The 14,304-nt window shown below is 47.6% G+C and overlaps 1 protein-coding gene across 1 annotated transcript; it reads right to left on the bottom strand.

The window, feature by feature from the left end:
- Nucleotides 1–11,176: 11,176 nt before the first annotated feature.
- On the bottom strand, nt 11,177–13,206 carry mpst (mercaptopyruvate sulfurtransferase). Its single transcript, XM_084329539.1, has 2 exons — nt 12,609–13,206; nt 11,177–12,126 (listed from the first exon to the last, which is right to left on the bottom strand). Exons 1-2 carry the CDS (start codon nt 13,195–13,197, stop codon nt 11,828–11,830), a joined length of 888 nt encoding a protein of 295 aa, XP_084185665.1. The 5' UTR covers nt 13,198–13,206; the 3' UTR covers nt 11,177–11,827.
- Nucleotides 13,207–14,304: the final 1,098 nt, after the last annotated feature.

The raw sequence follows: 14,304 nt of genomic DNA, 5'->3' as shown, positions 1-14,304 counted from the left end.
TTTTCAATCAATCAATCAGTCAACAACTGCACTGTTTGCGCTCCGTAGTGCCCGCCCCCTTTGTTCGAAGATGGGCTAATTTTAAATAGGGGTTCTTTTTTACCTTCTGGTGCTTTACCACTTAGATCAATTGTTTTGCCTAAAGCCAGCTCCTTCTGCATGCCATATAGTGTCTGACATCAGAAAATAAACACAACAGGGTGGACATGAATTGAAAATGGGGGACCCTGATGTAAACAAGACGAAAGACTTTCTCTGGTCTGCATCCCCTTAACAATTGTGTGTATTGAGCTGTACTGTATTGCATTTGTACCCATTCTGCAATCTGTTAATAAAGTTTTCAATCAATCAATCAGACAAAGTTAAATGTTGTGTATGTCATAAATGTCACTATGAATTGAAAATGGGGGACCCTGATGTAAACAAGACAAACGTCTTGGGGTCTGCATCCCCCATTGTGTGTATTGAGCCGTACTGTATTGTACCCATTCTGCAATCTGTTAAATAAAGTTTTCATTCATTCATTCATGCTAATACTCTACACCAGCAATGGTAACTGTGAAACCTTTATGTTTGGCAATTCAAAACTACTAATATTAAACTGTCTTTAATATCACACCCTAAAATGTGATGTGGGTGTGATTTACTCACAGCTGCATCTGTATGATGGCGACGCCACACTTAATATGGGCCCCCTTACCATCCATTCTTTCAGGGACTTTTACATAGCAATACTCCATATTTGCATAACATCAATTATATAAATATCACTAGTACACGGAAGCATCCCAGGATCACAAAAGTTAGAAAATAATTATATTTATTTAGAAAATCAGGCATATTTCCAGTCACCCCAAATCTGGTGTTGGAACCGGATTGAACTGGTTCTGAATTGCTCTGCGTCAGCAGCCTAATTTCCCCGCCCCCCCTGTCAAACCAAGTAGAACAGGCTATTATTATCAGAGCGTGGTATTGGTTCTCAGCATTAGTGTTACAAAAACACACAAAGTTCCGGACAGGTTTGTTTCTCTCAAAGCTCAGACCAAGATTTTCACTAAATGTGAACCAGGTGCAGTATCGACTGTCCTGCAATCCACAACACACTGTACCTTTAAAAGCATACTGACAGCCAATTAACATCAGAGCCAGGTGGGCGGGCCTGGTTGTGAGGAGCATAGATCTATAGTTTACGAGGGTCAGGTCACAACAGGAACATGCATACCGGTAACGGCCCGGGAGCATGTCTATGTTCCCCGGGTCCTATGTTCCCCGGGTTCTATGTTCCCCGCTTTGATTGATTGATTGATTGATTGATTGAAAATTTTAGACCACCAGCCCTGATTCCAAATTCTAACCTTAACCAGTTTGAAAGAGGGCCTAAGCTTAACCGTTCGAAACAAGGCGGACATTAATAATTAATAAAATAATCAAAATTAATAAAAATTTCAATCTATTAATCAATCAAAGCAGGGAACATAGAACCCGGGGAACATAGGGATGATCCCCCGGTAACTTGAAAAGCAGACTATAGTCACAGGCCAGCATTGTCCAGTTCGATGGATGCCTACCAATTTACTGCTTATGTAAGGACATAATAAAGTGGGAGAATGAGATTTAAATAATTTTTTATTGAATTTACACAAAATAATGGAAATTTGTCTTTCCGCATATCCTTCCTATTATTTACATTTAGCTGACACTTTTACCTTCTGTAAGTCTCTTTCCCATACCCATTTCCGCTATCCCATATGCAGTCCCTGACACTTAATATATTTCTTTAGAGAGGTCAAATGTGCTCAAACTGCTCATGCTGCGCGAGTATGGACCAGGGCACAGCGATATATTTTTTAATTTTATTTAACCTTTATTTACCCAGGGTAGGTTCGCTGAGCACGGATGCTCTTTTTCAGCTACGCCCTGCTTCACATTCACACCTGGGAGCTGCCCAGTACACAGTCTGACACTGTTGGCCACTGAGCAACTCCACTGGAGCAGTTGGGGGTTTAGTGCCTTGCTCAAGGGCACTTCAGCGGTTGGTGTTAAGGGTATGGGAGAGAGTTATTCATTCACTTCCCCAGCCCAGATTTTCCCTGCCGGTCCGCGTGTATCCTTTCCGCAACGGAATTCGGTTTCCGGGTTCCTCTGATTGGCCGCGACCCCCACGTGACCCGCCCTCCTATCCACCGCTCTGCTCTGCCGCTGCCGCGTGCGGCAGAGCGAGCGGCCGCGGACTCGCTCGCTTCCTCAATTTATACGCATGGAAGTATTGACTGAATGAATGAATGAATGAATGAATGAATGAATGAATGAATGAATGAATGAATGAATGAATGAATGAATGAATGAATGAATGAATGAATGAATGAATGAAAACTTTATTTAACAGATTGCAGAATGGGTACAATACAGTACGGCTCAATACACACAATTGTTAAGGGGATGCAGACCTGAGAAAGACACTTGTCTTGTTTACATCAGGGTCCCCCATTTTCAATTCATATAGAACGACTACGCCGTAACAAATCATTAAAAAAATATACCGTTAACTGGAATATGTTGTGCCTTTACACATATGTTGGATTATGTAATTGGTTTGTCATGACAAACAAATAAAAAAAATTGCGATTTACCCGCTGGCTACAACAACACTCAGTGACTGCATGTAGTCAGAGCTCAGCGATGCCGCTCGCGGCAGCACATTCTCGCCACGGGCTGAGCTCTGGTGTCCGCTGGAGCAAGCCAGAGACAGCCGGCGATGTGATATTTTATTTGTTTGTCATGACAAACCAATTACATAATCCAACATATGTGTAAAGGCACAACATATTCCAGTTAACGGTATATTTTTTTAATGATTTGTTACGGCGTAGTCGTTCTATATGAATTGAAAATGGGGGACCCTGATGTAAACAAGACAAACGTCTTTCTCAGGTCTGCATCCCATTAACAATTGTGTGTATTGAGCCGTACTGTATTGTACCCATTCTGCAATCTGTTAAATAAAGTTTTCATTCATTCATTCATTCATTCATTCATTCATTCATTCAGTCAATACTTCCATGCGTATAAATTGAGGAAGCGAGCGCGTCCGCGGCAGCGGCAGGGCAGAGCGGTGGATAGGGGGGCGCCGGGCGGGTCACGTGGGGGTCGCGGCCAATCAGAGGAACCCGGAAACCGAATTCCGTTGCGGAAAGGATACACGCTGCCGGTCCGGGCACACCCATGAGGCCACAGTGGCTCAGGAGGTATCTAAAGCACTTTGGATAAAAGCACTATATAAATGCAGTCCATTTATCATTTACCGATACTGGTAATACTGAACAATCTGTAATATTTTGATAATCAGGACACAGGACAGGAAGGCCCTCCAGAAAGTGGTGCGCTCAGCAGAGCATACTACGGGTATTGCACTACCACCCCTGCAGGACTTATATAACAGGAGGTGCAAATCCAGAGCCTGCAGAATAATGAAAGACCCCCACCACCCCAACAACAGCCTGTTCAAGCTGCTGCGGTCAGGCAAGCGCCTACGTACACACGCAACAAGAACAGAGATACTACAGCTCAGCTTCTTCCCCCAGGCCATCAGAACACTGAACTCTCAGGGCGGTCGGGTGGCATAGCGGAGATTGCGCTCGTCACCAATGCAAGAGGCTGCGGTCTCGACTCCCGGAGTCAGCATTGCTTGCGGCTTGGACCGATCGTCATACTAACTAGTTTGGCTGAGTTAGCGGGAGGGAAGTCGTGGGTGTTAATCTGGCGTTGTGGACAGCGACACCTACAGGTCAGGTCTGGGCGCCTGCTCAGCGAAAGGCAGGAAGTGGTGAAGGCAGCATGACCTCCCACGCGTTACACTTCACCGAGAGTCCTCGCTGCCAGGTGAGGTTCCTTCGCATGTGTCGGAGGAAGCATGTGGTAGACTTCAGGGTTCCCTTGTACCGACCAGTAGGGGGAACATGTGCACAACGACCAGGTAGGGGAGGTGGGGAATTGGCATAACGACTAAATTGGGATGGGAGGAAAAGCATAGAAAATCAGGCGGAGAAAAAGAGGATTAAAAAAATAAATAAAAAGAACACTGAACTCTCCACACACAAGTACACATAAGAACACACATACACACACAACACACGTGCTGCAATCGCTTTAAAGTTTAAACAGTCGCTTTAAACAAAATGTCACTTTAAACTAAATGGAAAGGTCACTTTAAAGGAATGAGGTAAAATAAAGGTCACTTTAAGGTAGAACTGATGTGGTTCTTGTAGTTTAGATATAGTAAGTATAGCATAATGACAGAGTTAAAACTGTATATTGTATAGTAGTGTACATAGGACCCAGTGCCTTCTCAGGAATTTAGCATGTCTATTTTATCATGCCCATCTTATGTCTTTTTATGTCTATTTTATTATTAGTATTATTGCACAATCGAAGCGGGCATGACCACCCGCATTTCACTGTATGCCCTGGTATGTATGTGACAAATAAACCTCTTGAATCTTGAATAATCTATTAATCTGTCGATTATTACTTCGATTAATCGGATCAAAATAAAAAAGAGAAATGGCTTCAACAAGAGGCCATGGAGGTGCATCACAACATAGACTCAACTAATTGATTATAAAAACAGGGTATAGGCATCCAATAATTTACCCAATACTAAATTACAATACCAAGAACCATGTGTAATATATGTCAGAAATCAAAGTGACTTGCTTTTTGGTATGTTTGGCACACGGAAGGATGCTAGTTCTCTCTAATGGTGAAACATTGATAAAACGGTCAACTCCTATACTGTTGAGTAAAATGAATGCATCAGATTGGTACTCTGTATCGGCCAATACTTACAGTTAAGCAGAATTGGTATCAGCAGTGAAAAAGTGGTATCAGTGCGTCCCTAGTTTGGACATTGCCTGCCTCTGCCATCTTAGCAAAGGTAAATATTTACTGTCTTGGTTACTGAATAAACTGAGAGTACCCTCCATGCCATTACTGTATTATGAATATAAATCACAGACAAGGACCTAATGCTGCACTGTGTAATTTTAGGGGGGTAAACTCATAGAACAGTAATTTGAAATGTCTTAGTTCTATTGACTATAAAATCAAACATACATCTAGATTGAAGATAGGCCTACTTCTTTGTATAGTACTGTAACTTTATTGCTTCAGTGTTCTGGGGACTGTTTCTCTTTGATTACTTTGTTTATTTAGTTATGAAAATATAACATTGATTTTTTTTTTTTTTTTAACTTGTTAAATGTTAAAATGTCCCTCCAAATGTCCAGCTCCAAGCAATTCATACCACAGTGACGGATACTAGTGGAGAGTAATGAAATGATGGGAGGAAAACGGTCATGTGGAGTTTCTACACAAAGCAAAACCAGGGTTCAGAGGGTTATTTTCAAAATATAATCCAGTACAGATTACCTGTTTAAAATGGAAATCAGTCAGGCAGTCCACAGGATTACTCCAACACAAATCACTGACACAGGCCTTTGAGAGATATGTCTATTTTTTTTTTTTTTATTATTGTTGTAAAACATTTCAAAATGAAGACATTTTATATCCTCTGATCACAATTTCATAATGAAGCTAAAAAAGTGCACCTTTTGAAAATCCACCCATGTTAAACATAAACACAGATGAACAACTTGTTGGAAAATAAAGACAGCTGCATAACATTTCAGAAGCCTCTCTAAATAGTTAATAATCAATTACCTAAAAGTACATACCAAAGTAAATGGAAGATTGCTCCACTTCTACAAGGTGCATGTTATATTTCGTATAGCATCGCGTCCCGCTCTGAGCCTTACGAGATACTCTATATCTCCTGTGATACCTAATGTATCTCCCACGAACAAAAAACACATGCACCCCACCTGTATGGGGCCCCGCCCCTTATGGTGGTACCACCCATATAACCATGACTCTGGTCATGAAACACCCTTCCTCTATTTTCGTCCCAGCGTACTGGATGCTTGCACCATACGAGCTAGCGGAATGAAAAGATTAAGGAAGATTAATAATGTTGGAAGCTTACCGGAGGTTGCTGGCCCCTGGCATCTTCGACGCATGTTTTCGGCGACACGACGGGCCTGTGATGTTCCTCGTTTGATGACTGCACATCAAGGTTCAGCTGTACAAGGCTGGCTGTCGGGCCAGCTTGTACTCAGGTAGGCCCTGTGTCTTCAGGCATGGGTATTAGTGTTAGTAATGCTGGTTTGTGTTGTTAACACAACCTTGTTGTGTGTTGGCGCCAGGGGCAAGATGGTTTGGTGAACGTTCTCTGCAGGGAACGGTTTCCAAGCTGTCTTGGGCGTGCTGCTAAAACATCTAAAGCTATGCTAACATGCTATCGCTACTGCCGCATGCTATCACTACTGCTAATTGCTATGCTGTTTTAATGTCTCCGCCGTGAGATGTTGTCACTCTCCCGCCTCTTGCCCGGTTCATCAATGAAGGTCAGTCGGTAGCTGTTGTGGGGTTTTGAGTTCTATTTACCTTTTTCGGGTAAATGGGTTGACAACGGGGTAGGTCGTGGCTAGGTTCTAGCCAGGTATTACCTTGTGTTCCGGCGGGGTTTGTTGAACGGTGTTCCCATCTGGGTTGGCGTCGGGTAGTGGGGCTATGGGTCCAGCCGACATGGTAAACATGTTGCGTGTCTGTGCACAGGCAATTGTTGTCTTGGGTTCCACATTGCCTGGCGTTAGGCTGCAGTAGTGTAAGGGCAGGGCCGCTTGGGAGAAATGTGAGGCCCTGTGCGTTTTTAGACGCGAGGCCCCCCATCTCCTGGGGCGGCCCTGTGTAGGGGGCTATTGTTTCATTTTGTCACTCTGCTATGAGAAGGTCTGTCTTGCTACAAGCTTTCTCTCCTCTCAAACCATTCATACTGACGGTCAATCGGTATACTGGGGGAGTAGTGCGGGGGGGGGGCTTTGTTTACCTTTTTTGGTAAATGGGCTAAACTAGGGCTGGTGTTCTGTTGTGAATATTTTGAATGAAGACGGGTCTGGTCCGTCTCCCCTTAAACTTTGTGTGTATGGGTTTGCTCATTCTACAGTTTTTGTGGTTTAGCTCTTTTATTCATTTAACCTTTTCATGGTCCACACCACAGTGGAGGGTGCTGTTTGCAATCACCACTGGTGCTCCATGTTAACGTCAGTCCTTTGTTTTTGATATATTGAAACAATGCCCCGCCCGGCCGACACCATGGGTCGGCCTGGCGAGTGGCTGGTGGGCTGTTAAGGCTTGTACCGCCACGGTATGGAATTGGCAACGATTAGAACTGTGTTCGAATTGGTGTTTTTTCTATTACAGAAATGGTGTCTGGTGGAGGGGCCTTGAGGGCCGGCCGACGTCAACACATCGCGCACGGTGTTGGTAAACCACTCCGTCGAGGATGTTGACGTGATTAGCTTTGACCCAGCCGCAAGCTATAACCGCTCAGGGTTCCCCTCTCCGCAGGGGATTTTGGTCTTCTGCTGGAGCGCGGGCGGTATTGTCCTAGGCCCTACACCGCCTCACACCGCGCAGCCAGAAGAAGAGAGAGCACGGCCTCGTCAGCGGCGATGACGGGGCCCTCGACAGGCGGCCATGTTTCCCCCGCCAGTGGTGCCCTGGTTGGAGAATCGACAGGGTATCGCGAGGCCGACAGTCTTGGCGGCCGAGGGATCGGCCATTTTGGGTGATTTCGGTGTTGGTAAACCACTCCGTCGTCATTTTGCCGCGAGCAGCCCGCTCCCCGCTCAGTCCGCTTTCTGTTACCCTCAGAAGCGGGGCTCTGGGTGTGTTCCTTTGGCTGCGGGCCGCGGACCTTCTTGAAGCGTATGCGGCCCCATTCTTCGCTTCTCATGGAGACAGGGGCTGACACCCAGTTGATGGCTGAGCCTGGGTCTGTCCGTGAGAATGTTGTGCTGTCAAGCGGCTCCCACACCTTGAACTGTGTTGGTTGAGCCTGGTGTTACGTCTGTCAACTTAAGTGTTGTCAGCAGGGGGGCTCGAAACCTTTTGAGGCACACAGTGCGGGCTTCCCCGGCCTCGCCTTCGCCAGGCCAGGTATCATGTTGGTGCTCCCACTCCTGGAATATTGGCAAGTGGTCGCAGCTCACATGGTTTGGGGTGGTAGTGATATCACTGCAGGGCTACGGTGTGTAGGAACCCATGGGGGCCTTACACCTTGCATGTCCGGCTGCAGAACAACTCCTTCAGCATGTTCTGGAGGGGTGTTCAGTGGGGGGGCTTTTTTGATCGGAAGCCCCCCGTATCAGACAGGCCCTTTTCTGTCGGGGTTCCCCCTTGGGTGCGATTGCCTCGTGGGTGGTGTCAGGGTCAGGTGTTCCGACACGGAACGCGCTCCTCGCACGATTCCAGGGTTGTCTTCGCACAGCGGGGGGGACCGGGCCAACTATCTACAGTTCCTGGCGGACCTGCGCCACGTGACGGCGGGTGCGTTGGGAGTGTCGTCACATATGACTACGGCAGTACCATATGTCGAGGTAGATGGAGAGAATGGTGAGGCGGGGACTTGTGTTTACACAACCCCACCCGTTTTTAGGTTTGGTACAGACCCTGTTGTCGGGGTCTCCAGCAGGGACAGCTCTGGTCGACGAGATCCAATCTCTGTGGACGAAGCAAGCCATCGTCGTGGCGTTCTCCTCCCGGTGTTCTCTGCCCGAGAAGTCGGGAGGGAGGGGTGTAAGACCCAGGCTGGACCTGTCCCATGGGAAGGTTCAGCATTTTTTGGATCGTCTCCTACCTGTTGAACACTGTCAGGTGGGGGTCTGGTTCTCCTCCATAGACCTGTAGGATGCGTATGCGCATCCCCGATCTTCCATCCTAGGGCTTACCTACGCTTCCTTTGCAGGGTTAGCGTATGAGTACCAGAGGCTGCCGTTCGGTTTTCTCTGGCTCCCCGCATCTTCACCAAGTGCGTGGAGGCCGCACTGGGGCCTCTGCGTCATCCGGGGTTACGGAGTGTTCTGCCCTGATGACGTTCTGGTCCTTCGCGGTCAAGGTGGATCGTCAGGTCTCGTACCAGGCAGGTCTCTACCAGCCTGGGGTTGCTGTAGACTGGATGTAGAGTATTCCTCTTCCCAGTCAACGGTTGGAGGGCTATGGGCATCCATCTCAGAGCGTGTTGTCAACACGCTCGGGAGGTTCCGTCCTAGGACGGTTACGGCGCTGTCTCACGTCGCGTTTTCACCGACGCCTCCCTCGCTGGTGACGCGTCGGGCCAACGCAGTAGGGGGCAGCTGGCAAACCATGCTGCCCGGTCTGCGCTACGTTCAATGTGTTGGTGTTGGAAGCGGTCCTTCTGGTCCACAAATGGTGTTGATCAGGACGGACGATACGACGTCAGTGTCGTGTATCGACAGACAGGGAGGAGTACGCTCCCCCTGTCTGCACCAGGCGGCGGGCGGCTGGCTATGGGCGTCCTCCATCTGCGCGGCCTAAGGGCTCCCCACATCCCCGGCAGGGAGAATGTGGGTGCAGGTGTACTGTCGCGGGGCGGCCCTCATCCTGACGGGTGAGGATTGCGTCTGGACATGGCCAGGCAGGTCTGGGACCGATGCCGTGCCGCCAGGGATTCTTCCCCATACATCTGTTAGGTCAGTTGTTGGGACGGGTACGTTGAGGGGCGCAGGTCCTTGATCCTGATGGTGTTACCATCTGGAATGCGCATGCTCCCTCCACTGTCGCGCTTACGCGGGCAGATGACGTATGTTCCAAGTGTGGTGTAAGGCGGGGGGCCAGGACTCAGTCTCCTGCCCCCTGGTTGCTGTCCTTAGTTACCTCCAGTCTCTCCTTGATAGACTGTCGGCTTCGACGGTGAGGGTATATGCAGCAGCTATATCCTCCTATCATGAGGGGTTTGAGGGGATGTCTTGTTCAGCCACCCTCTTGTGAAGCGTTTCCTGCTTGGCGCTCGACGCGTTAAGCCGGTGCAACGCTCCTTGGCTCCGACTTGGGATCTTCAATTGGTCCTCGGTCGGTTGTCCTTGGCCCCGTTTGAGCCGCTCGAGCGGGCGCCGTTGGGACAGCTGTCCTTCAGGACCGCGTTCCTTCTGGCTGTCACTTCCGCTAAACGCGTAGGTGAGCTCTGTGCTCTCTCGGTACGTCCAGAGTGCCTGTCTTTTCGGACCGATTGCAGTGTCACTCTGCGACCTAATCCTGCTTTCGTGCCTAAGAATATCCGGAGTTCCTTCCGCTCCCGGGATATTGTGGTTCAGGCGTTTCGTCCTCCTCCTCACACTGGTGAGTTAGATGCGGGCCTTCACCTGTCATGTCCAGTCCGTGCTTGGGGATTTACCTCAGCCGTACTCAGGATTTCAGGGTTACCGACCAGCTTTTTGTCTGTTACGGTGGGGCTCGTGCTGGTAAGGCACTGTCGGAGCAGCGCCTGTCCCATTGGTTGTGCGAGGGTGTTACCCTCTGCTACACGCTGGCTGGGCAGGATCCCCCTGGGGGCGTCAGGGCGCACTCCACTCGTGGGGTGGCTGCCTCTGCCGCTCTCCTGGGTGGGGCCTCGGTGGAGGCCATCTGTGCTGCAGCTTCATGGTCCTCCCCGGGCTCCTTTGTAAGGTTTTTCCTCATGGACATGACCGGGGGTTCTGTCTCCCAGGCGGTTCTGGGGTCTGTGGCCTTTCCTGCTTCCCGTCCTTTGGTCGGGTAGCAGGAGTGTATGGGTATGGGCCGCAGTGTGTTGAGTCACACGTGGTTCCGCCTGTACGGTGTGTTCAAGGGGTTCTGGCTCCCTCTTGTTCGCATTCAGGTGGAGTTGACTGCGCCCCCCCTTCGTTAGGAAGGATGGGGTGACAGGGCTCCCCGCACCCCTTGATGTGGGCTTACGGGTCCTCAGGGGGTACATCTGTCGGGTCTCGCGCCCGCTCTTCCCCATTATCTCGTAAGGCTCAGAGCGGGACGCGATGCTATACGAAATATAACGATAGGTTATGTAGATAACCTAGTTATATTAGTATTGGCTAAGCGTCCCGCTCTGCGCGCCCTGAGTTCCCTCTTGAGGGGTCTTTTCCTGGGACGGGTTTTTGGCGAGGAAGGGTGTTTCATGACCAGAGTCATGGTTATATGGGTGGTACCACCATAAGGGGCGGGGCCCCATACAGGTGGGGTGCATGTGTTTTTTGTTCGTGGGAGATACATTAGGTATCACAGGAGATATAGAGTATCTCGTAAGGCTCAGAGCGGGACGCTTAGCCAATACTAATATAACTAGGTTATCTACATAACCTATCGTTCTTGGTATCTAGCCCTGGGTCTCCTCTTCTCTTTAGTTTTCCAGTGCAATGTGCAGAGATTTTTATAAACTCATATTTAGCTAATAACACTTAAAATCATTGGCAAGGGTTAGGGTCTTTACTCTTGGCTACATTTGAAAAAGAAACACAACATTACTTAATACAGACTGTATTGATCTATTTATGACATTAAATAAATCTCGTTCCGGTACCAGGCAGATCGGGCTTAAGAGGTTAAGCCTTTCTAAACACTATCTGTATTTAAAACAAGACACAGAAAAAGTCTATTGTAACGGTGTTCACGACAAAGAATTAAATGTGCATGTCAAGTTAACTAGGATTATTCTTGAGCCGCCCATCGTTTCTGTGAACCATCAACAGTAACATACTAAATAGTCATGTTTTTCATAATTTTGTAAAATTTTGTAAATCGATATAAAAATTCCCTCGTATTCTCTCCCATCACTCGATTCCCCTCCAACTATCATTAGCATTTACTCTTTCATTTAGGAAAAGGACGTCCCTGAAATGTCATTCAAGTCTAAACATCCCATCTCTTCTCTCCGCTCCTCTCACATCTGCTTCCTTTTGCCCTCTGAGATTACCAGCTCCGGAGACGCCCTTTTAAACCACTCGCCCCAGGAGCCATCATACACACACACCCCGGGGTGTCCGAGCAGGTGGGCGGCCAGGACCACATGGCACGCTGTGACGCCAGATCCACAGGTGGCCCAGAATGGCTTCTCCAGGTCCACACCTGCCTCATTGAACAGTCTGGACAGGTCCTCCAGCCCCAGCTCCTTCCCAGAGGCGTCCATGAAAGTGGTGAAAGGCATGCTGATGGCACTGGGGAAGTGGCCGGGTAATGTGTCTGTGAGTGAGAGTGAGAGAGAGAGAGAGAGAGATACTTTAGAGACTTCCATGACAACATTACGTAACATCATGTGATCCAGTTGAGCAATTCAAATTCTTTATTTATTTACAATATACTATATTTCCAAGGTTGTGAAAGTGCTTGAAACTGTAATTGCATTAACTCTGTAAATCAGATGTTGCTGTGCTACAACCTAAACTATGTTTCTTGTTGTCACGGAACATGATTTTGCTTTTCTGTTCTGGCTCAATAACTTGTGATTTAATATGGTGATGAAAAGTACTTGAATGTGTAGGAAGTAGGAACCATGTAGAAGTGTTCTGTACATCTATCTACTGTCAGACTCATATGTACTTGTTATTGTTGTAATGCCTTGTATGTAAAGCACCTTGACCTGCATCATGTGTATGAAATGTGTTGTAGAAATAAAGATTATTATTATTATTGTTATTATATTTACTTGAAATTATACCACTCACCATCTCTGGGCTCTGGTTCAGTTCCCTTGAACCTGCCAGCAGACCTGGCATCCACAACTTGGACCTGCTTGGTTCCGATATTTTCTACGATGTGTTCATAGGTCTTGACCCAGGACTGGTTGATGCTTGCCTTGAACTCTCTGCGCTCCGGCTTGGAACACTCTGATGTAACGGAATGCCCTTCGGCCAGCCAGTTCTTAAAACCACCGTCCAGAACAGAAACAGAATTGTGGCCAAATAACCGAAACATCCACCATACGCGGGGCGCACTGTATGATCCAAAATCGCTGGTATCGTACACAACGACATGCGTGTCGTTCCCAATACCCAAATCGCCTACATACTCTGCGAAGTGACTTTCAGTCGGGAGCATATGATCAAATGCAGAACTCTTGTCGGAGCATTCGTCAATATCAAAGAATGACGTGCCCGGTATGTGCTTCTGGTAGAATTCAGATTTTGCGTCCCGTTTCAGTTTGGGTAAGTACCAAGATGTGTCAAGAACTCTGAGGTTTGGACCGATTAGGTTGTTTCTAATGGCATCTGCAAGCCACTTGCCTGAGACGATTGCACGGGTCTGCGCCGCCATGACAGCTCATTGGTGGTGGGAGGCGATTGTGGCTCACAACTGTGAATCACCAGAGAGTCGACTCGCGTGATTACGAAACCTAGCCGCATTTCTCGGAGACGCTCTCTGATTGGCCGACGCCTGTTTCTACACTGGTTAAGCTTAGGCACTCTTTCGAAGTTGGTTGATTGATTGATTGATTGAAAAGTTTATTAACAGATTGCAGAATGGGTACAGTACAGTACATCTCAATACATACAATTGTTAAGGGGATGCAGACCAGAGAAAGACTTTCGTCTTGTTTCCACCAGGGTCCCCCATTTTCAATTCATCATAACATATATGACATACATGACATACAGATAGACAGTACTGCTACATCTATACATTTATGACATATCAGATTTGCAAATACAGTACTGTTTGTGATACAAAAGTGTCCAGAAAAGGAGTGTATATACATTTGGCGTAGAAACTGTACATTGGAGGAGGTTGGTGGGGTGGGGTTGGGTGGGTTGGGTGAGGGCTGTACATTGGAGGTGGGGGGGGGGGGGGGGGGGGTTGGGTAGGGGACACACACACATTTTACACTGTACATTGGAATGTTGACAAAGCCTTACTTGGTCATTTACTGTACAACTAGGTTAGGACATTTGTAGGGGCCAGTTTCGAATTGCAGTCTCACGTAGGTGTTTTTTGAGAGTGTTTTTGAAGGTGGGTAGTGATTCACATTCCTTTACAGCTTTAGGCAGGGCGTTCCACATTGATGTGGCATAATTGCGAAACGTGTTTAGTCCCTTGTTTGAGCCGAATCTGGGTTTTACATGATTTGTGGAGCTCCCTCTGGTGTTGTGATCGTGGTATTCACTGACCTTTGGGAAGTATTTTGACATGTACATGGGTACCTTGGTCGCGTAGTGTATCTTGTAGACCAGGCCCATTGCAAGTTGCTGTACTCTGTCGTCTACTCTAAGCCATCCTAGGTTGTCAAAGTGGGCAGGGGTGAGGTGGGTTCTAGGAGTCAGGTCAAGTAGTAGTCTGACTAGCTTGTTTTGAGATGTTTATAATTTGTTTTTTAGTGCCTTTGAGGTGCTTTGGTACCATGAGGTGCAAGCATAGTCGTAGTAC

Source organism: Notolepis coatsorum, assembly GCF_963971535.1.
Source record: "Notolepis coatsorum genome assembly, chromosome: 14".
NCBI lineage: Eukaryota > Metazoa > Chordata > Actinopteri > Aulopiformes > Paralepididae > Notolepis > Notolepis coatsorum.
This window is presented reverse-complemented; position numbering and strand designations above follow the sequence as displayed.

Bases quoted from the DNA above. Each gene is read 5' to 3' on its own strand.
- mpst (XM_084329539.1), bottom strand. From the start codon at position 13,197: ATGGCGGCGCAGACCCGTGCAATCGTCTCAGGCAAGTGGCTTGCAGAT. The intron at 12,127-12,608 runs GTGAGTGGTATA...TCTCACTCACAG, and splicing joins TGAACCAGAGCCCAGAGATG to ACACATTACCCGGCCACTTC.